At 52.0% G+C, this 20,069-nt stretch overlaps 8 protein-coding genes across 8 annotated transcripts; 4 read left to right on the forward strand and 4 right to left on the reverse strand.

Moving 5' to 3' along the window:
• Window positions 1-65: 65 nt before the first annotated feature.
• On the reverse strand, window positions 66-1,221 carry N7474_000321 (GTP cyclohydrolase I; the record flags this gene model as incomplete). Its single annotated transcript, XM_057191736.1, has 4 exons — window positions 66-368; window positions 421-725; window positions 777-910; window positions 965-1,221. The coding sequence occupies 4 exons, from the start codon at window positions 1,219-1,221 to the stop codon at window positions 66-68; spliced, it is 999 nt and encodes a 332-aa protein (XP_057056689.1).
• A 523-nt stretch (window positions 1,222-1,744) lies between these two features.
• On the reverse strand, window positions 1,745-3,349 carry N7474_000322 (WD repeat RBAP46/RBAP48/MSI1 family protein; the record flags this gene model as incomplete). Its single annotated transcript, XM_057191737.1, has 6 exons — window positions 1,745-1,919; window positions 1,987-2,472; window positions 2,524-2,985; window positions 3,043-3,148; window positions 3,206-3,265; window positions 3,316-3,349. The coding sequence occupies 6 exons, from the start codon at window positions 3,347-3,349 to the stop codon at window positions 1,745-1,747; spliced, it is 1,323 nt and encodes a 440-aa protein (XP_057056690.1).
• Window positions 3,350-3,771: 422 nt separating this feature from the next.
• Window positions 3,772-7,987, forward strand: N7474_000323 (chromatin-binding exonuclease XRN1; the record flags this gene model as incomplete). The annotated part of the gene is made up of 2 exons (XM_057191738.1): window positions 3,772-5,470; window positions 5,520-7,987. The coding sequence occupies 2 exons, from the start codon at window positions 3,772-3,774 to the stop codon at window positions 7,985-7,987; spliced, it is 4,167 nt and encodes a 1,388-aa protein (XP_057056691.1).
• A 321-nt stretch (window positions 7,988-8,308) lies between these two features.
• On the reverse strand, window positions 8,309-10,159 carry N7474_000324 (cytochrome P450; the record flags this gene model as incomplete). Its single annotated transcript, XM_057191739.1, has 5 exons — window positions 8,309-8,799; window positions 8,868-9,488; window positions 9,560-9,628; window positions 9,681-9,765; window positions 9,830-10,159. 5 exons carry the CDS (start codon window positions 10,157-10,159, stop codon window positions 8,309-8,311), a joined length of 1,596 nt encoding a protein of 531 aa, XP_057056692.1.
• Window positions 10,160-10,455: 296 nt separating this feature from the next.
• N7474_000325 (snoRNA-binding rRNA-processing protein PWP2) lies at window positions 10,456-13,372 on the reverse strand (the record flags this gene model as incomplete). Its single annotated transcript, XM_057191740.1, has 5 exons — window positions 10,456-12,286; window positions 12,343-12,590; window positions 12,639-13,134; window positions 13,188-13,300; window positions 13,355-13,372. 5 exons carry the CDS (start codon window positions 13,370-13,372, stop codon window positions 10,456-10,458), a joined length of 2,706 nt encoding a protein of 901 aa, XP_057056693.1.
• A 373-nt stretch (window positions 13,373-13,745) lies between these two features.
• aspC (septin CDC12) lies at window positions 13,746-15,250 on the forward strand (the record flags this gene model as incomplete). Its single annotated transcript, XM_057191741.1, has 7 exons — window positions 13,746-13,787; window positions 13,858-13,871; window positions 13,937-13,979; window positions 14,036-14,198; window positions 14,259-14,569; window positions 14,623-15,131; window positions 15,181-15,250. The coding sequence occupies 7 exons, from the start codon at window positions 13,746-13,748 to the stop codon at window positions 15,248-15,250; spliced, it is 1,152 nt and encodes a 383-aa protein (XP_057056694.1).
• Window positions 15,251-16,384: 1,134 nt separating this feature from the next.
• N7474_000327 (uncharacterized protein) lies at window positions 16,385-17,577 on the forward strand (the record flags this gene model as incomplete). Its single annotated transcript, XM_057191742.1, has 2 exons — window positions 16,385-16,566; window positions 16,620-17,577. Coding segments are annotated over 2 exons (1,140 nt in total), but the record flags the coding sequence as incomplete, so codon positions are not given.
• Window positions 17,578-17,618: 41 nt separating this feature from the next.
• N7474_000328 (uncharacterized protein) lies at window positions 17,619-19,038 on the forward strand (the record flags this gene model as incomplete). Its single annotated transcript, XM_057191743.1, has 2 exons — window positions 17,619-18,612; window positions 18,683-19,038. The coding sequence occupies 2 exons, from the start codon at window positions 17,619-17,621 to the stop codon at window positions 19,036-19,038; spliced, it is 1,350 nt and encodes a 449-aa protein (XP_057056696.1).
• Window positions 19,039-20,069: the final 1,031 nt, after the last annotated feature.

A 20,069-nucleotide genomic window follows, 5' to 3' on the forward strand; every position in this document is an offset into this window, starting at 1 on the left:
ACTCAGAAAACCATCCGAAACCTGTTGAAAGGCCCAACCCTAACTCCAAATTCATAACTGAACAATTACCTCCGGTTCAGCAAGGTCAGGAACTCTTCCCTGGTCTTTGCGCTGGATCGCATACATCCCAGCATGCAGCTAGTGGTCGTGGTGCTGCTGACTTTCTGCACGCCACGCATAACCATGCACAGATGGGAAGATTCCATGACGACACCAACACCTCGAGGCTTGAGGACCTCCGAGATGGCCAGAGCAACCTGCTTGGTCAGACGTTCCTGGACCTGGAGTCTGCGTGAGAACATCTCCGCCAGGCGAGCCAGTTTGGATAGACCAAGCACGCGGCGATCCGGAATATAACCGATATGCATCTGCCCCACATAGTCAGAATCACTCATGCAGGACATACAGAGCATTGCATACCTTTCCGCTAAAGGGTACCATATGGTGCTCGCACAAGGAGAAAACATCAATGTCTTTCACAATGACCAGTTCATCGTGATCCTCGTGGAAAACCGCTCCGTTGACCAGATCCCGAACATTTTCCTCGTAGCCCTTGGTGAAGTAGAGCATGGCCTTGGCGTATCTCTCGGGGGTCTCGCGGAGCCCTTCTCTCTCCGGGTCTTCTCCAATGCATTCAAGGATTGTCCGCACAGCTCCAGCAAGCTTCTGGACCCGTTCTTCGGTCTGTTCGGGCGTGGATTCTAGCCGTTGCCGCGTCCCCGGGCCTAGGCGGAGATGGTCAGAGCAAAGGAGAAATCCCGGAGCGATTTACTTACAAGGCCAGCTGAGCCCATCGAAGTCGATGGGCGGGTTCAATGTGTAAGGGCTCGCGGGGCGACTCACGGTAGCCGGAGGGGTCAATGGACCGCCTTCGTCGCGCGGGTCCCGAGGAGGATCATTCAAAGTCGGTCTAGAATGAATTGTCAAAAGACGAGGAATTGTGGGGAGGGCACTGGGAGCCTACCGGACGATAATGGGGCTGCGAACGATGCCAGATGCACTGCTAGTCGACTCGCCGGCGACGGCGGACCCTGTCTCCGGCGAATTGAACTCAGCGGGGATGCGGGGGGCGAAGGAGGAGCGGATGGATGAATTGAGGCTTTCCCTCTCACGCTCATCACGCACTCCCGTGGTCGGGTGCAGGGGAGAGCTACCGTTCAGCATGTGGGATGGGATGGCCGATGGCTTCGGGCCAAGCGGAGGGGAGCCTCCGGTGCCCATGGTGAGTCAGGAAAAGAGAGGATTGAGCAAGTGGGAGGGTGGAGCAGAAGATTGAAGATGCAAAAACGAGCGGGCACAACAGATCAGTGGCTCGATGGGTTTCGATAAGATGGATCAGTCTAATTCAGTTGACAGTATGTGAAAGAATATGGCCATGACGCCAGGCGAATTTCTTACTTTTTTTTTCCCGATCGCATCAGCGAGTTTCCCGCCCGGCAGAATCAGCGCCGTTTATCTGTCAGATGCGGTGCAGCACGGACTTTCTGGTGTTACTTTCAATTATTTAACTTCCATCATGTAGTCGACATTGTTTTGTTTTGTAGTTTGGAATTTAGTAGTACTAGAACTCATATCGTGACGTACATGTTGTGGGAGAAGAGTATACCGGAAGTACTGAGGGGAATATATATCGGGTGGCGAGATATACTTCCACCACTACATCTGTCCGAGGAAATGCTACATAGTTGCCAATAACCCTTGAATGGTATTTTGAAATTAAAACAACATAACAGAGACTCCAGAATTACGACTCCAGCTCCTCCGTCGGTACGTCTTCCAAGTCCTTGCCCACAATCGCATCCGCCACCTTCCACACCTGCAACAAGTTGTCCTCGGCAGCCGAGCAGAGAACCCACGGATCGCTGAGGTTCCAGCTAAAGTCGGAAATGCGGTTAGTGTGTCCTCCGTGCATGAAAAGGCTGTAGGAAAGAATTAGTCAGAATGTGACGAGACAATATGTAGCCAAAACACAAGAAAGGTACGTACAGCTCTGGTGGTCCGTCCTGTGCATCCTCGGGGGTCTGCTCCTCGCCCGCCCGGCTGAGGTCCCAGAACATGATTTTCCGATCGTAACTGGAGCTGGCCAGTACGGACTCCTCAAATGGATGCCACGAGATGGACTGCACGGAATCGGAGTGACCTTCCAACGAATGCAGCTTCGTCTTCAAGTTGCGCAAATCCCATATCCCAATAGTCTTGTCGGCGGAACCGGTGGCCAGAATCGTCTCGGCCGCTGGGTTGAAAGAGATGGAGTTAATCGCGTCGCGGTGCTGACCCTCCGCCGAAGCAGCTGCGCGGGTGGTGTCTGCGGCACGGGTGTCGAGAATTTGGAGGGTTATGTCATCGGAGACGGTTCCTATGAGAGCCGAGTGGAGGGGATGGTGCTGCACATCATTGACGATGGAGGAGTGGTGCGTGTAGGTGCGGGTTGGGCGAACGGCCTTGTTGCCTTTGGTGTAGGTGGTGAGGTCCCTACGGCGTGGGTCAGTCTTGTTCATTGCCGGTATTGCAGCCGAGACCTACCAGAGTCGGACAGTCTTATCCTCGCTACCCGTAGCGAGATGACCGGCCTCATGAGGGTTCCAGCTGAGACCGAACCCTTCGCTTTCATGGCCCAAAAGCTCCATCTGGGGATTGACGGTGCCGGTCGGCAAGCTGGGGTGCTTCGAGCGATCCCAAATCATCACCCGCCCATCCGTACACATCGTCGCGATGATGTTGGGATTCTGTGGCTGGTACCGGGCCTTGTTGACCTCGCCCTTGTGGTCGATCTTCTGAACAATTTCGAACTTGATTTCCATCTGAGGCTTCTTGGATGCTCCGCCATAGCCCCCGATCTCGCCTTTCTCTTCATCGTAATCATCCGGGTTGGGAACATTGGGATTGGGCAGCTGCACATGGGCAATCTGGAGGTAGTTCGGGGCGTCCCCCGTAGTATGCGTGCCCAACAACAGGCGATGAGTTGAGTAAGGCTTGTCCGGGATTCTGCAAGAACATGCGATTAGATGGAACACATGCACAGAAAGCATTGAGAGGACCTACTCCTGTTTGTCCGGCAGCCACTGGGTGCTGAGCGTTGGCCATTCTAGCGCCGTGCTTAGAATCATGTCATAGAGAAACGGCGCATTCTTCTTCCATGTTTTGTACTCTGCTCAGCCCGTCAGCAATCGCATTTCCCGGGGGAGGCAATAGAGTGCAGGCGAACCTTCGTTGATAATCTTCTCGTTGGTGTGTTCCTGCTCCTTGTCGTGCTCCTCAACACCAGCTGCCCATTCGTTAGCTGGAGTAAAGCATCTGTGTATGGGGGCGATTCACCATTATCATCCTCGTAGGGCTCCATGGTTGCCATCTGTGGTCAAGCTGATTGGGGGAGAGAGAGACAAGGGAGAGGAAGGAAGGAAGAAGAGCTGGACGCGCGAGACCGCGTTAATAGGCACTAGACCGCCTTGGGCGCTTGGCAATGACTCCGGTCTTTCCACCTCTTCTTTTGCTTGCTCCACCTTAACTACCTACCTACATCCTCCTCCCTTCGCCCTTTTCTTTTTTGCGCTCGTCGCTTTCCTCCTTTCCTTGGGACTGTCGACCCTGGCAACCCATTTCTACTGCCGCCTTTTCCTTCCAGTCGGCCTTGGGAGTCCACCTTCCTCAGTCGCAAATATTCTCATTCCTCCCACCTTGACTCTCGCCCAACACCTTTGATCTCGGCGACTCCTTGACTACCGTATCTACTGTAACGATATCTCCCGGGACGAACGTGACCCAAATTTCACAATGGGTGTTCCGAAATTCTTCCGCTGGCTGAGCGAGCGGTATCCCGCCATCTCGATGCTGATCGCAGAGAGCCGGATACCGGAATTCGACAGCCTATACCTGGATATGAATGGCATTATTCACAACTGTACCCACAAGGACAGCGATTCCCCAACGTTCCGCATGACGGAGGATCAGATGTTTATTGCCATCTTCAATTATATCGAGCATTTGTTTGGAAAGATTAAGCCCCAGAAGCTTTTTTTCATGGCCGTGGATGGTGTGGCGCCACGCGCCAAGATGAATCAACAACGAGCACGCCGATTCCGCACGGCGTTGGACGCGGAAAATGCCAAGGAGAAGGCAATCGCGCAAGGAGTGGAGATGCCAACAGAGGACGCATTCGACAGCAACTGTATTACTCCCGGTACCGAGTTTATGGCAAAACTCACGCAGCAGTTGAAATATTTCATCAACAAGAAGATCTCTGAGGACACAGACTGGCAGGGTGTCGAAGTCGTGCTCTCGGGCCATGAGGTCCCGGGAGAGGGAGAACACAAGATCATGGAGTACATCCGGCGCGCGAAAGCGCAGCCCGATTACCATCCGAATGTCCGCCACTGTTTGTATGGCCTGGATGCTGATCTGATCATGCTGGGCCTTCTCAGCCATGACCCCCACTTTTGCCTTCTCCGAGAAGAAGTGACTTTTGGTCGCCAAGTATCGAAGAAACCCAAGGAGCTGGAACATCAGAACTTCTATCTTTTGCACCTGAGCATGGTTCGGGAGTACTTGGAATTGGAGTTTCAAGAACTAGAGGAGGAAGGCGCTCTGGACTTCCCGTTTAACATGGAGCGTGTGATCGATGATTTCATTCTCATGGCATTTTTTGTTGGAAACGATTTCCTTCCCAATCTGCCGAATCTACACATCAACGAGGGCGCTCTTGCTCTCATGTTCAAGATATACAAAGAGGTGCTGCCGAAGATGGGCGGATATATCAATGAGCATGGTGTGATCAACGTGCAGCGCCTGGGCACGCTTGTGGAGGCCTTGAGTGACGTGGAACACCGATTTTTCGAGGCTGAAAATTCCGATGCCCAATGGATCAAGGCCAAGAAGAACGGAAGTGACGGCACACTCGAAGCGCAGAAGAACCCAAAGAGTCTCACAATTACCCCGGCGCAGAAAGAACTTTTGAAGCAAATCAAGAAGTACGTCTTGAACCGACCTGAAAAGGGCTCAGAAGCCAAGTCCTTGGACTTCCCACCCACACTGCCAGCTCGGGATCGCAGTTTCATCGAAACGCTTGCGGATGAGCTTCGGGTACCTTGGTCAACAACGGAGAATGAGAATGGGGACCGGTTCATGAGACTCCAGCTTCCTCAGCCCGAAGATGATGACGATTCCGAAGAAGACGATGAAGAAGCGTCCATGGCAGTCCAGCGTATCATTCGAAAGTATGAGAAAGCGAAGATCCTGGATATGACTTCCGAGGAAGCACAGCAGGCCGCGGAGAAGAAGTATGAGGCCAAATTCGAAGAGTGGAAAGACAATTATTACCGCACTAAGTTTGGATGGGGCCTCGATAACCACGAAGAAATGAAGAAACTGACCGAGAACTACGTGCAAGGTCTGCAGTGGGTCTTGTTCTATTACTACCAAGGCATTGCTTCATGGCCCTGGTTCTTCAAATACCACTACGCACCCATGATCTCTGGTAAGTCACACGAGTGTGTGTGTTACTACGAGTACTAACAATTGTGTAGATGTGAAGAAGGGTCTCGGCGCGGACATGAACTTCCAACTGGGACAACCCTTCCGACCTTATGAACAGCTCATGGGCGTCTTGCCGGATCGCAGCAAGACGATTGTGCCCCGCGCGTACCGGGACCTGATGACTTCGCCCGAGTCTCCTATCATTGATTTCTACCCTCGTGATTTCGAATTGGACATGAACGGGAAAAAGATGGAGTGGGAAGCGGTCGTCAAAATCCCCTTTATTGATGAAAAGCGACTGCTGGGCGCTCTAAGGACGAGAGACAGTCTCCTGACGCCGGACGAGAAGGCCAGAAACGACTTTGGTGCTAGCCTCAAGTTCACCTTTTCACCGGATGTGAACTATATCTATCCCTCTTCTATGCCTGGTGTGTTCCCGGACCTTCCGAACTGCCATTGCATTGAAAATATTTTCGACCTCCCAACTATGGATGGACTGGAACCGTACTCTGGATTGATGGACGGCGTGCATTTGGGCGAGGCCGCGCTGGCCGGCTTCCCCAGTCTCAAGACCTTGCCGCATTACGGCCAATTGGGTTTCCACGGTGTCTGTGTCTTCCAACAGGAGAGTCGCAACGAAAGCCAGGTCATCACTCTCATCGACCCCGCGAGCCGGTCGAGCGTTGAGTTGGCCAAGACGAAGCTTGGGAAACGAGTCCATGTAGGATATCCATTCCTACAAGAAGCTCTGGTGATTCGAGTGTCGGATGAGCTTTTTGACTACATCCTTCCCCCTGGGGAACAACACCCGGTTTCCATCCCCCACACCCCTCAGCAGATCGAACAGTTCAAGAAGAAGGCCGATAAGATCGAAGGCACTTACAGCAGGCGTCTCGGCATGATCATCGGAGAGGTCGAGGCCATGGTGCATATTCAGCTGCTCAAGGGCATGATCAAGACCGAAGAGGGCGCCACCATCAAGGAATTCGCTGATATCCCTGGACAAGAAACCGACTATGCTCTTCAGGTGGTCGTTGATGAAGTAATCAACCCGGACGAGCGGTTTATCGAGCGAGAGGCTTTACCTATCGAGGAAGAATTCCCCGAAGGCTCTCGTGCCTTTTTCTTGGGAGACTTCAACTACGGCAGACCAGTGCACGTCACCGGCTACGATGATGGCAAGGTTAATGGTTTGATTGCGGCTGTGAAAGGTCGCGAGCCCGAGTTTGCCAAGGAGCGTGTGAACCAGGCTGAGAACTATTTCCCATACATGCCCTCATATGCTGTTGCACGCAGCCTCCGTCTGAATGCCCTGGTTCTTGCAAAGATTACTTCCTCCTTCACTGTGGAGATCGAAGGCCAGCGCGTGAATCTGGGGCTCAACCTCAAGTTCGAGGCACGGAAACAGAAAGTCCTGGGATACTCTCGTCGCGGGGATTCCGGTTGGGAATTCAGCCAGAAAGCCGTGGAACTGATCCAACAATACATGATCAAATTCCCCGAGTTTATCGCTGGAATCCAGCGCAACCCTCAAGGCGACAAGTTCCGCCCAACCGATTTCTACCCGGAGGATGTGGCCATGTTGAAGATTAAAGAGATTCGCGACTGGCTCAAGTCGATTGAGGCGAAGAACTTTGAGCGCGTGCCACTGGATGCTGAACAGCTTGATTCCGATGTGGTCATGTTGATCGAGCAGGACGCTGACCGCCTTATTCAATCGCAGCCGCAGATGCAGCCGAAGAAGGTTCGTGGCGTCCCTCGCAGCGCTCTTCTCCGGCCTGCCGATGTCGAGCACCGCCTGGGCAACCAGACCTTCAAGCTTGGTGATCGGGTGGTGTATGCTCAGGATTCCGGCAAGGTGCCCATCGCCACACGTGGTACTGTGGTTGGCCTGACGAGAACCCCGCGAACGCTCTTGCTCGACGTTGTTTTCGACGTCTCTTTCATGAGCGGCACAACGCTGGGAGATCGCTGCTCCCCGTTCCGCGGACAAACTGTCCTGGCGTCGTCTGTTCTGAACATCTCCCACCGACAACTCCTCGCTACTTCTCGCGCAGCGACTAGCCAGCAGACCCGCACACAAGCCACTCCTTTGACAGTCGCCGGATACGGTACGCCTCTGGGACCGAACGGCCAGGGCCAGCTGAAAAATGCATCGGCACCTCCTCCGCTGCGAGGTTCTTTCCGAGGCGCTGTATCGGGACAGACCAATGGGTCCGGCCGTGGAGGTCGCGGCGGCATCAACGGCAACCTGCCTTTCCGTGACGGACCCCTGCGTGGTCCTCGCGGCCGTGGCGGTGCCAACGGGTATCGTGGCCGTGGCGGCTATGTTACTGTTGAGAACACTGACCCGACTGAGGGCATTGTCCAGAATAACCCCAACTTCCGCCCGCAGAACTACACCCAGGTCCCGCCGCCACAGGGCATGGAGCAACGACGCGGACGGGGCCGTGGCCGTGGGAATGGATATCGCGGGAGAGGACGTGGCCGTGGTGGAGCTGTGCAGACAGCTGAGTGATGATGTTGTGAATGTTGTGAGTTGGTTTGGTAGTGTCGGTTTTTTTTTTTGGTGATTGTATGTGTACAAAATGTCTTGACTATCTAGCCAGGTAGACGGGTATACCTCGAGGCTATGCTCCGTATCGATCTGGGATGGAATGTGCAATGAAATACTGCAGTCAAATTTAGTGCTCTTACGAAGTGTTGAACTACCAAGGTCCAGTCTAGATACTCAGCCTAAACAGAGGATCAAGATAATAAAACGGAAAGGCCACCCAACTTAACCAGGCCCCCCAAAAAGCAAAATGCCATCCAAAAAGACCAAAATATGTTCAACCAGTCACAATCCAATAGACCGTTTCCTGAAAAGGACATTCGTACTCGTGTTGGGAATGATATGCTCCCCAACAAGAATATTGGGAGGCCTCCTCCCAGCCTGACGATTTTCAAACTTGAAATCATATTCCGAGATGATGCGGCTCATAATTGCCTTGATGGTATTCACAGCAAAGAACCTCCCCGGACACGCCTGGCGCCCGAATCCGAAGTGCATGCTTGCCGGGCTGATAGTGACAAAGCTGGGCGAGGCAGAGGAAGGGCCGGTGGTAGACCCATTGAGCACATGTAATTGTTTCTCACTTGGATCAGACATGAGGGCATATCGGTCCTCTGGATCCTGGCACCAGCGGAGCCCGTCGAAGATATCCGGGTTGGAGAGGTAGATTGCGTCCTTGCTCAGAGGTCCAGCAGCGAAGCAGATGTGCGTTCCTCGGGGGAGGACGAGGCCGTCCGAGAGGGTGAGAGTTTCTTTGACGATGCGGTGGAAGGATACTACAAGCAGCCAGAAAAGGGTTCATGATCGGCTTCGAAACGATCAGAAAGGTGGACAGGTGACATACATTCGCCAGGCGGATTGAACCGCTGCGACTCGCGCAGGAAACTGTCCATACGGCGCTGAGCCAAGAACGACGTCTGGGTAGCATTCTGCCACCCATCCTTCAGCGTGCGAGTGATCTCATCCCTTAGAGGCGCTCGATATTCCGGCATGAGAACCAGATCATACAGAGCCTGACACATAGCCATGCTACTGGTATGCACAACGGCCAGACTCATAAGAATGAGAAGATGATGCGCCAACAGATCGGGATCCCTATCCTCCTCTTCCTCAGCCATCTCCATCATCCACTGCAAGAAGTCATCCGGTTTCACGTAGGCAGGGTCATTAGCCTGCTCGGCGGCTCTGCGCTCACGGATCATCGGCACGAACAGGTCATTTTTCACGAACCGTAGCTGTTCTTTCATCTCTCGCACGCAGGGGAGGAAAGGCGCTATCAGGGGCCGGAGCCAGGTTGGGAATGGGCGTAGGAGGAATACTGTGATCCCGACATTGACCGAGTATCTGCTTGCGGTATCTAGCCATTTTTCATTGCGTCGGAGGGCCTCGCCGCCGATTACGCGCGAGGTTGCGCACGCGATCAGTTGGACGAACATTTCGTGTGCTTGGACGGGGACCCAATCATCTGGATATTGGGTAAATAGGAGGTTAATGTCTGCTGTGCTGTAAATTCCATTATTTTGTTCGATCACGCACCTTCGCATTCTGGGAGTACAGTGTCAAAGGCATAGCGCAGCTCATCGAGGACCCAGGGAGTAATTCGTCCTGACCAATTGTCAGTATGTCTTCATCAAAAGATTTTTGATAAGGAGCGCACCTATGCTTGGAGTCAACCTCTTTCGAACCGTCGCTGATGGCAGGGCACTATTGATTAGGATATTGGTGAAATCTCCCAGTGCATTCTATAGAGACAGGGAGATAGCTAATCAGCTCTTGAAAAACAACCGTATACGGAGGACCTGGTACCTCATATTGTGCATCTAGAGAGCTGATGGTCGAAGGAGGCAGTTTCCTCAGTTCCTCGGTGTATTTCACAGGCAGAACGACTACTTCGCCATCTGCTGTTAGCATGCGAAACGCACAATCCTTGTACTGCTTGTAACCTCGATAGATCAGCGACGCAGCCTTGGGGTAGTAGATGAGCCGATTAACCAAGTCAGGCAGATAGCGGTTGAACTTGAGGATGGGAATGTGTTTGAGCGAGGCATTGGATTGCGCTCGCTGCAGTAGATAGACTACAAGCAGCAGCGCCAGTGTCAGAGGCCAGATAGCAGCCATATGTAGTTCGAAATGCATCGGTGGCAATGGCCTGAGGCAGAGGGATGAGTTGTGGGTTGATAGAATTGTCGAAACCGTGGGAGGATCCTGTCGTTTTGGGAGGGAGGCCTAGGGAAGGAGAGGAAGACAAAGAAAGGAAGCCCTAGCGTGTACCCATGTACCCTTTCCCCCCCGGTTAGGGGGGAGACAAAGAAGGAAAATGGATTAATTGCACCAAGACGCCTCGGATCTCTATTCTAGAAAAAAAATTTGTACAAACAAACGCCAGGCACAGATGCTGGTAGAGTTACAAGAGAGAAAAAAACATGAAGCCATCATTCAAAACCAATCCACTCCCCCTCTCCATCCACATCACATTCCGCATCATCGATCTGGTCGTCAGCGCCGTTGCCTTCAAGCGATTGAACGGCGATCAAAGCGCTAGTCGGATTCTTGGCTGCGAGAACGGGCTGAGAAAGCAGGTAGTCGAGGTCGTAGAGGTTCTTTTCCGTCAAGCGCTTGAGATTTTCCCGGATATCATCGATGACGCGCTGGACAGCGCGCAGTTCCGGTGCAAAGGTTCCGGAGTTGTCTTTGAAATACCGGCCATGGCTGCTGAAGAGCGATTCAATCCACAGCAGATTAAATTCGAGATGGGGGGTTTCTTCTGCGGCGTGTGCGACGAAACGGAGAAGAAGGGGTAGGTAGACAGTGGGCACAGACCGGACCAGGTGCGGGATATCCGATGGAGAAATCCCCTCATATACGGCACGGATGAGCTTGGACTCGTTCAACCGGAATGCCATGATCAGCGCCTTCAGGAACGTGTTGTCATCGTCCACAGTGTTGGAATCGGATGCCGCCTTCGCGGCATCTAGTGTGGCAAGGATGGTCGATGGGGTGATAGTAATGTCGAGATCGAAGGGGTCGAAGAGGAAATCGGTGTCGACTCCGTAAATCAATAGGCCCTCTGTGGAAGCAGCACAGAATGACCGGCCAGTGGGTGCAAAGTCGACTGATGTCACCCGCACTTCTGGACGGGTAGTACGTGCGCCGGCGTCGCCACGCTTTGCGCCCGGAAGAGTACGGTCAACCCGGTCTTCTCGGTCAGATGCCTCGCCAGTCTCATCAATGAGGGCGCGTGGGCCGGCCTCGGTCAAGTCCCGGCTGTTCAGGAACTCCTGCGTGCCATCGATGGACGTATTAACCGAAACGGTGAATTTCTTGATTAAAGACCCCGTTCCGACATCGTACAAGCAGATAAACTTGCTGTTTCCACCGGCCAGAATACAACTGCCATCCGCACTGTATCTGATCCGATTGAATGATTTGGTCCCTGCCGCACTGGCGGCAGTCCGACGGTCCGAGACCCTGCGTCCTCCGGAGACGTCACGACGACCGTCAATATTACCTTGCTGCACCGCATCTGTGATAGACCAGAACGAGAGCTGTCCATCAAGCGTGGACGCGGCAACTTGCTGTCCATCAGGTCGGAAAGCTACGCTGAGGACATCGGACATCAGGTGAAGAGGCTCACTCGTCTGTGTCCGACCGAAGATGCTCCAGATTCGCACCGTATGATCCCAACTGCCACTGACAAGATGGTTTCCATCTGCAGCGAATGCAAGACTCGAGACAGGACCCTCGTGGCCAGAAAGCTGGTCGAGCAGCTGCCCGGTCTGCACCGACCACACGTGGATGTCAAAAGAGTCAGGCGAGCCGGCACAGACCACCTCGCCGCTGGGGTCTACTGCCAAAGACGAGAAGGACAGCCGGGAAGGCGCAGTAAATGTTCGGAAATTGCGGTAGCGGATCAGATCCCACGCTCGAATTGAGCCATCGAGAGATGCTGTGAAGAGAACACTTCCCTTCTTGGCAAACTCGCAGGCGGTAACACCGCTCGTATGCTCCGTGAAGGTCACAATGCAGAAGCCCGACTTGACATCCCAGACCTTGATCTTGCCATCATCGGCAGCAGTCACGATCTTCTGGCCGTCGGGGGAATATACCAGGGCATTCATGGAATCGAGATGGCCTTGCTGCTTCAGGATGTAGGATTCAGACTGCCACTCCCAAACCAGCAGCTGGCCGTGTTTTGAAGAGCCGAATGCCAGCCATTCACCAGACTGGTTGACAGTCACAACGTCAATGTTGCTTTGAGAGACACTGAGCATATCCCGTTAGTATAGAGAAAACTTTTGAGTCTATGGGGTCACACTCACCTCAGTAGGTGGATCATATTGAACTCGGGGAGATCATACAACCCGAACAGGCCATTGGAGAAGCCGACAACTAGCAAGCTGGACGGGGCGTGGAAGGCAGCACAGTTGACCTTGGCATCATTCTGCATGAAGAAATCCTTTTTGACAATCCTCCACCGAGCTTCGGCGATATCATCCATTGTGTCTGGATCCTTCTTGGAGACATACTCCCAGCGGAATAGCGCGCCATCTTCACTGACAGTGTAAATCTATGAGGTTCGTTAGAGCTGGCTCTGACCAAGGACGGCCCTACTTACCAATTCCTGATTACCAGAGAAATATGCGGCCACCACACCCTGTCTATGTCCAGCCAACGTCGTTGGCTCAAACCCTTCCTCGGGATCCAAGCTCCACACGCGCGCCGTCAGGTCCTTGGAGGAAGTGAGAAGGAACCGCGAATCGCTTGACCACTCAATACTCCGGAGCGTGTCAAAGTGCGCGGCAAGGTCCCGGTGTAGCACGAAGGGTGCAAATTCAATCTCGCCATTGGTCTCGGTCCCTGGAGTGGAAGGTGTCTGCCAGATCTGCAGGCGTCTGCCCACACCCACCGCAAAATGCCGTCCCGAGGGGGAGAATTTGAGAGCAGACACCCGTCCTTTGAAGGAGAAATGGTGAATTGCGATCCGGCGGTGGAAATTGGTCAGGATTGCTCGGCCATTTTCGTCGACGGTCAGCAGAAGATTGCCTCTGGGGGAAAGATCGAGGCGGTCGATGCTAGTGCGGTGGGCAAATGGCAGGGTATAGGAGGTGTTACTGGTCAGAAAATGTCAGCACGCCCATCACATTACCCCACGGAGTGTACATACTGGACCAGGTCAAAGACCGAGACTCGATTGCCTACTGGCGAAAGCAAGCAGGTGCCATCTGGGGTGAAGAGAAGATTCCCTTTGCGATACACGGTCCCCAAGAGATTGGAGAACTGAGCAGTCAGTATATTTGTCTGCTATACCCACGCACACCCACTCCCACTCACCTTGAAGTCCGTCTTCATGGTTGCAGTGCAATACTCTCTTTCTTGCTTCACCAAAAAATTATGGTCTCGCCGGCACATGATAAGACCACCGGATCATCCATGGTCCGACTCCGGTCCCAAACTGGGATAGCGGCCACGCTAGACCCAGATAGGCAAGGACTAAGCTATACTCCAGAAAACGAAAGGAGATTCAGGGGGAAGGCGCGATGGGCCACACCTCGAGCTTCACTTTCTTCTGCTTCCTTTTTTCTCGCTTTTCCTTACCCCCTTCCCTTTCCCATCACCGAGGAGTCTTCCGCTTCTTATCTTCTTTGGATTTTCTTCCGCTGAGGACCTTCCTTTGTCTTTCTCCTGACCGGTGAATTTGCCGCACATCCCCCTATCGCCCACCATGTCGACAACGGAGACCGCCACGCCCATTGGCATTGCCAATGTAAGTCACCTCACGCACAATCACAACTCCAAAAATCACAGATGGCTAATCGGAGTTTCTTCCTCTCTAGCTCCCCAACCAGCGGTGTGTACATCCTAGCGTTCCGAAGAGTGGGCATGAGCGAAGATTCTAATCGATCATCGGTATAGGCACAAGATTGTCGCGAAACGGGGTGCGGCCTTTACCATCATGGTGTGTCTAGACAAATCAGTCGGTCGGTCCAACGGCTAATAAATATCCTTCGACAGGTCGCAGGAGAGTCGGGACTAGGAAAAACGACTTTCATCAACACTCTGTTCTCCACTACCATCAAGAACTACGCCGACCACAAGCGCCGTCACCAGAAGCAGATTGACCGGACTGTCGAGATTGAGATCACCAAGGCTGAGCTGGAGGAGAAGTTTTTTAAAGGTTTGGGAGCTACGCATTCGACCGATGTGGATGTTTTCTGACCGATCGGTTCCTCTCCAGTCCGCCTGACCGTCATCGATACCCCCGGCTTTGGCGACTATGTCAACAACCGTGACTCCTGGCAGCCCATTATTGAGTTCCTGGATGACCAGCACGAGTCGTACATGCTCCAGGAGCAGCAGCCCCGCCGCACCGACAAGATTGACATGCGTGTGCACGCCTGTCTGTACTTCATCCGCCCGACCGGTCACACCCTGAAGCCACTGGATATCGAAGTCATGAAGCGCCTGAGCTCCCGTGTCAACCTGATCCCCGTTGTTGCCAAGGCCGATACCCTGAGCCACGCCGACCTGGCCCGCTACAAGGAGAGAGTGAGTGGACAACTGGGTGGATTGTACGCAATTGATAACTGACGACAGACCAGATCCGTGCTGTTATTGAGGCTCAGGGCATCAAAATCTACTCCCCGCCCGTCGAGGAGGATGATGAGCACGCCGCTACCCACGCCAAGGCCCTGATGGCCGCCATGCCTTTCGCCGTGATCGGTTCGGAGAAGGATGTCAAGGCCAACGACGGCCGTGTGGTTAAGGGTCGCCAATACGCCTGGGGTGTCGCCGAGGTGGAGAACGAGGACCACTGCGACTTCAAGAAGCTCCGCTCGATCCTCATCCGCACCCACATGCTGGACCTCATCCACACGACTGAGGAATCGCACTACGAGGCCTACCGTGCGCAGCAGATGGAGACGCGCAAGTTCGGCGAGGCCCGGCCCCGCAAGCTGGACAATCCCAAGTTCAAGGAGGAAGAGGAGAGCCTGCGCAAGCGTTTCACCGAGCAGGTCAAGGTCGAAGAGCAGCGCTTCCGCCAGTGGGAGCAGAAGCTCATTTCCGAGAGAGACCGCCTCAACAAGGACCTTGAGGCCACTCACGCTGCGTATGTATCCCCCGTTCTTCTGCCCGTATCCTTATTGACCGTCATCCAGGATCAAATCGCTCGAGCAGGAGATCGAGGGCTTGCAGGGCTCGAGCACCCGCAGCCATGGCCGCCGTTAGAGACGTGGAGGAGGACCTTCAAAATGGTAGCAGTAGTAGAAGCGTGTTTAATTTCGTTCTTGAGTACCCCAATGTCTTGCCGTTTGTGGGAGGGCGCACCTTCGCCTCGAGGGGCTTCGTTCTGTTTGTTATATCCATTTACCGCTGGTAGCTAGCGATGGTGTCTCTACAACCTTGATAATAACCCTCCTCACCAAGCATTCCGTATTAATATGTGGTTTTTGGTCATACCTACGCTCCGGATGGTAGAGCTACTACTCATCGGGGGTCCTGCTACTCCGGTCCTCGGGGAGGAGTAAGGAGCAGACAGTAGTAACATTCGACGGGAATAACAAAGCTTAGGGGGAAGAGAGAAAGGAAGATAGAGCTGGAGATGGGAGGTTATAAGATATTAACTTGAAGAAACCAGACTTCCATCCTAATCGTCACAAAACTCACCTAGGCAGGATATTGTCCATGACATTACCATTTGGATGCTGGAGTTTGTCTGTTTGTCCACTCTTCCTCCCTCCCCAGTCATCCAACCGATCATTCATTGGATTGGCACACTCTTACAAGCCTCACTGACGTCCTCACCCATCATCTATCCGAGTCGAGCGAATCCGAACGAATGCACCAGCATGGGCTCATTCCTCCCACCTGACGTTATAAACTGCTACAAATGTGGATTCACTGGTCACTTTGCGAGTAGTTGTCATGAATATTGCAAATGGTGCCATTATCTCATGAAGCCTGACCACTATGCCACTTGCAAGAAGGCACCAACCTGTCACGCATGTGGCGAGAGGGGACGTATGAAACGGTACTGCATGCAAAAGAAGCGGAAGCATGAAGAAGGACGCGAAGATGGACACGAAGCAAGATACAAGAAAGGCCCAAAATGCTTCAACTGCGGTGAGGAAGGCCACTTCAAGCGAGATTGCACCCAAGATGAGCCAAGCTGCTTCAACTGTGGCGCCAGAGGTCACCTCAGAAAGGATTGCCCCCAGAACAACTCGATTATTCCCAGCCAGCCCACAGAAATTCCGTCGACAGAAAACTAGCAGGTAAGATGGTCCATTATCCACTGATTTACTACTTGCGTATTGAATGGAACTTCTAGATTCACCCCGAGGTCAATTTCCGGAGCTTCAGCTCATAATTTCATCGCTAGTACGCAAGCTCAGTGGGCAATTAAACAACCCTCTGATCAGACACATCCCCTACAAGTCTGTGGTGGATGCTGTAGGCGGCGAAGAGGAATTCTGTGGAATCGCGCTAAATGTGATTGATCCTCGTGTTCGAGCCCTTCAAGGCAAGTTGATAACCGTGGAGAAGTAAGTCATCTCTATATCTGCCGAATGAATCAAGCGAATCTAACACGCCCCAGGCTAGATAGTATCCGAGTCTCCCAGTCCCAAGAGTCCAACCCTTGGCCTCATTCTAATGGGGGCTACCTAGATTATGTCACCAATTTGCGAGACAAGGACTACTGGCGTCCGTATGTTGGTCAGTCTTCGGATCTGGCACAGCGTATTCCTCAGCATTGTCGTGCGATACGATTGGGAAAAAGTGGGGCTCTACACTACTATATCATCACCAAAAAGCCGGCAGCAGATTTCCGTCTGGCCAATTTCATTCGACTTTGGGTTATCGAGTCCCCTTGGGAGACGGATGACTTGATTATACATGCCTTCGAGAATTTTCTGGAAATGACCTTCGCACGGGCTTTTCAGACAATGGCTCCTACTATCTTAGAGGAGTATTTTGGTCCCTGCCCGGACGGCACGTATTCTAATGTGGGTCTTAACGTCGTTCCACCACTCATGCAGGGGAGAGAGCTTGCACCGACAGTTTGTGGGAACTTTGTTAAGCTTCTAGAAAGCTCTCAAGATCCTGAAATCAGGGAATGGCCAGAGGTTCGAGCTCGGGAGCAGCGGGAATTCAAGCCTAAGGCTTCAAAGGGACGCATAACAGCGGTCCTAACATTGACACCGGAACAATACATCAACTGTCTCCACGATGCGATCAAGACAAAGCCTAATACGTCAGGCTCTATTGCATGGCCAGCAAAAGAGAAGGTTCCGTGGATGCCTCAGAGGAACGAACAAGGCCTAGTGGATCTCAAGACTTGGTATAAGAGGGTATCAGACAAGAACATTTGCGAGTCAAACAATCTGGTAGCTCCAGTGGGTACCGTGGCAGCATCCATTGGTATCGTGCTCGATAGCGTTCCGTGTCATGACTACGGCAACAATATTTTTCTCCCATGGGGCCTCACAGAAAGCGGCTTCACACAGGAGAATTCGTTGATATGGATCGCAAATTTTCAAAAGTATATCAAATGATCCCTGGGACATTTCAGGCTAGCCGACAGTGCGATACCAAAATGTGCTCGATATACACCCAAGATCTCATCGAGAAAAGTAATCTCAGGGTCATTCTTCTCTGCGGTCAGATGGCAGAAGACGTGGTCCTTACGGATGATGATCAGACACGAGCCCTCAGTCTCAACATCCGGGGTCTAGACTTCCGACTCTGGATAAGGCCCAAGGACAATGCTATCGAGCGTCTATTTGTGAGGTCGCCTGCCCCTCTTGTTGAACTCTGGTCGTGCAAAGGCCAGGCAGCTCAGAGGATCAACGCATTATTCCAATTTGTTGCAGCCGTGACAAATGCCAAGCTTTTCCCAGCATTCTTTGAAAGCGCTCTCACGGTGGAGTTGATCGTCCGCGGATGGGACGATGAGAGAGCTAAAAGAATCGAGCCATTAACACCGCAGCTGGACATGATCAATCCGATTCTCAGGATCTGGCTAGAAAAGCTAGGGTTCACCAAAGATGATGACATTCAGCGTCTCGCGGAATGTTGCAAAGACACCGAATGTTGTGCTGGATCATTGAGATATGGGTTGCTTGTGCTCTCTAAAGTCCTTCCAAGGCGACAAAGACTAGGCACCGGACGGATCCCACCGTCTCATACAAGACGCAGAGGCGTCATCGGCGCAAAGGCTCTTGACATGGTCCGGTCATTGCTCTCAGATGTTCAACGCCAGGACTACAGCCTATCCAGCAAAGCGACGCCTCCTCATACCAATGCCTCACATCCTGGTTCACTGCCAGAGGGAATAGATTCTGTGGACGATAGCGCAGTGCTTGAAGCAATTCATTGCGGAAGCGCTATTATCGAAGAATTTAATCCCGAGGAAGAGCAAAACGTGCTAATTGGTCGTCGATTTGAAGATTCACAGACCCTACGGAAGAGGAGAGAGGTGGACACGATGGCTTTCCGAAAACACTTGAGGCTTTTGACTGGATACTCTTACAAAGGCAACGAAACGAAGAAAGGGAGTGACAGTTCCTACCAGTTTCAACGTCCATCATGTGACTTTTCGAATCCATCATGCGCCTCAAAATTGTGGGTTGTTCTTTGTGAAAGCTGAAATAGCCCCAGTTGGTGAAAGACATCCCAATTCATATACTCTGGAAGGCACCGAAGATGACCCAGGAATACGGTTTGCCCTTCGGATCACTCTTCTCGGTGAGGATGGAGAAGAATACTTTACGCAGTATGCAAAAAGTTCCTCATGGCAAGCGATCGCGATCGCAAACTCCTTTGTTGATGGGCTGTCTGGTGACACCCTCGAAGAGATCTGCCGCCGGAGAAGACGATTTGGTTTCATTGACAAAAGGCTTCAGAACATACCCCCAGAATTGAAACTTTTCGTCAATGGAGCTTACCGATATGACGATGGGACTATAGTAACATTCAAGGGTCATTCACGAAAGACCATTGGCGGAAGTTGCTGAAGACAGGCATCCGTTCTTCACAGCTATAGTAATGGGATTGCAAAAACTACTCTCGCAGACCTGAGGATCTTCGCAATGGCAAATTGAACATGACCTTTAAAAATTACACCGAAGTCTAATAGTCCGGAGCACATAGTAATAGCGGAGATCAGAGGGGAGACAGACCTCTCCGCCAGACGCCCAGATTGTGCGTATAGTCTTAAATTGCGTATATGAAGCTACAGGAGTAAGTACGATTCAGTAGCATTTGTTACTAGATATTTGATACAATTCAAAATATCTTCAGACGAAAAGACAAAGATACGCGGGACGAACAAGGGGGAAAAAAAATGTCGACACCGGTGTGATTCGAACACACGCCTCCGAAGAGAAGTGATTTCTAGTCACTCGCCTTAGACCGCTCGGCCACAGTGCCTTCCAGGGTATAAATCGATAGATGGCAGAAACAGATGCATGAATAATAATAACTCTGGGGCCCCCCAAAACGCCACAGTAAATAGGATGTTTTGAACTCGATATCTCAACAACCAAAGCTTAATAAAAGAACTTATAATATGCTAGTACTATTTAGATGATATCAAGCCTATTTACGACGTTTCAAATAAATTACAATGCTTCATAGTTCAGATCTATGTCTTGCCATTTTCAGGCCGGTCTTTTTTGGTAATCCAATAAATAATATCTTGCATTAGATTTATGTCCATTCATATTATTTGTTTTGTTATCAACAATACCATGCTAAAAACACTCCCTTGTGAAATACGTTAGAAAAAAAAATCGACACCGGTGTGATTCGAACACACGCCTCCGAAGAGAAGTGATTTCTAGTCACTCGCCTTAGACCGCTCGGCCACAGTGCCTGCTGATTGAGTGAGACGCTCACTTTTTGAAAGAGAGACCTGAAAGAAATACAATCGTTTTTACCAGGTTTCTTAGACCGTAAATTGTATATATGGCACTCCTTAGAAGGTCTATTTTAATACTAAGTCATTGAAAACTGTGCAGAGCTTTATAAATTATTGAAAAACTCA

The sequence above is a fragment of the Penicillium riverlandense genome (genome assembly GCF_028828495.1).
Source record: "Penicillium riverlandense strain IBT 135883 chromosome Unknown utg000001l_segment0_segment0, whole genome shotgun sequence".
Taxonomy (NCBI): Eukaryota; Fungi; Ascomycota; class Eurotiomycetes; order Eurotiales; family Aspergillaceae; genus Penicillium; species Penicillium riverlandense.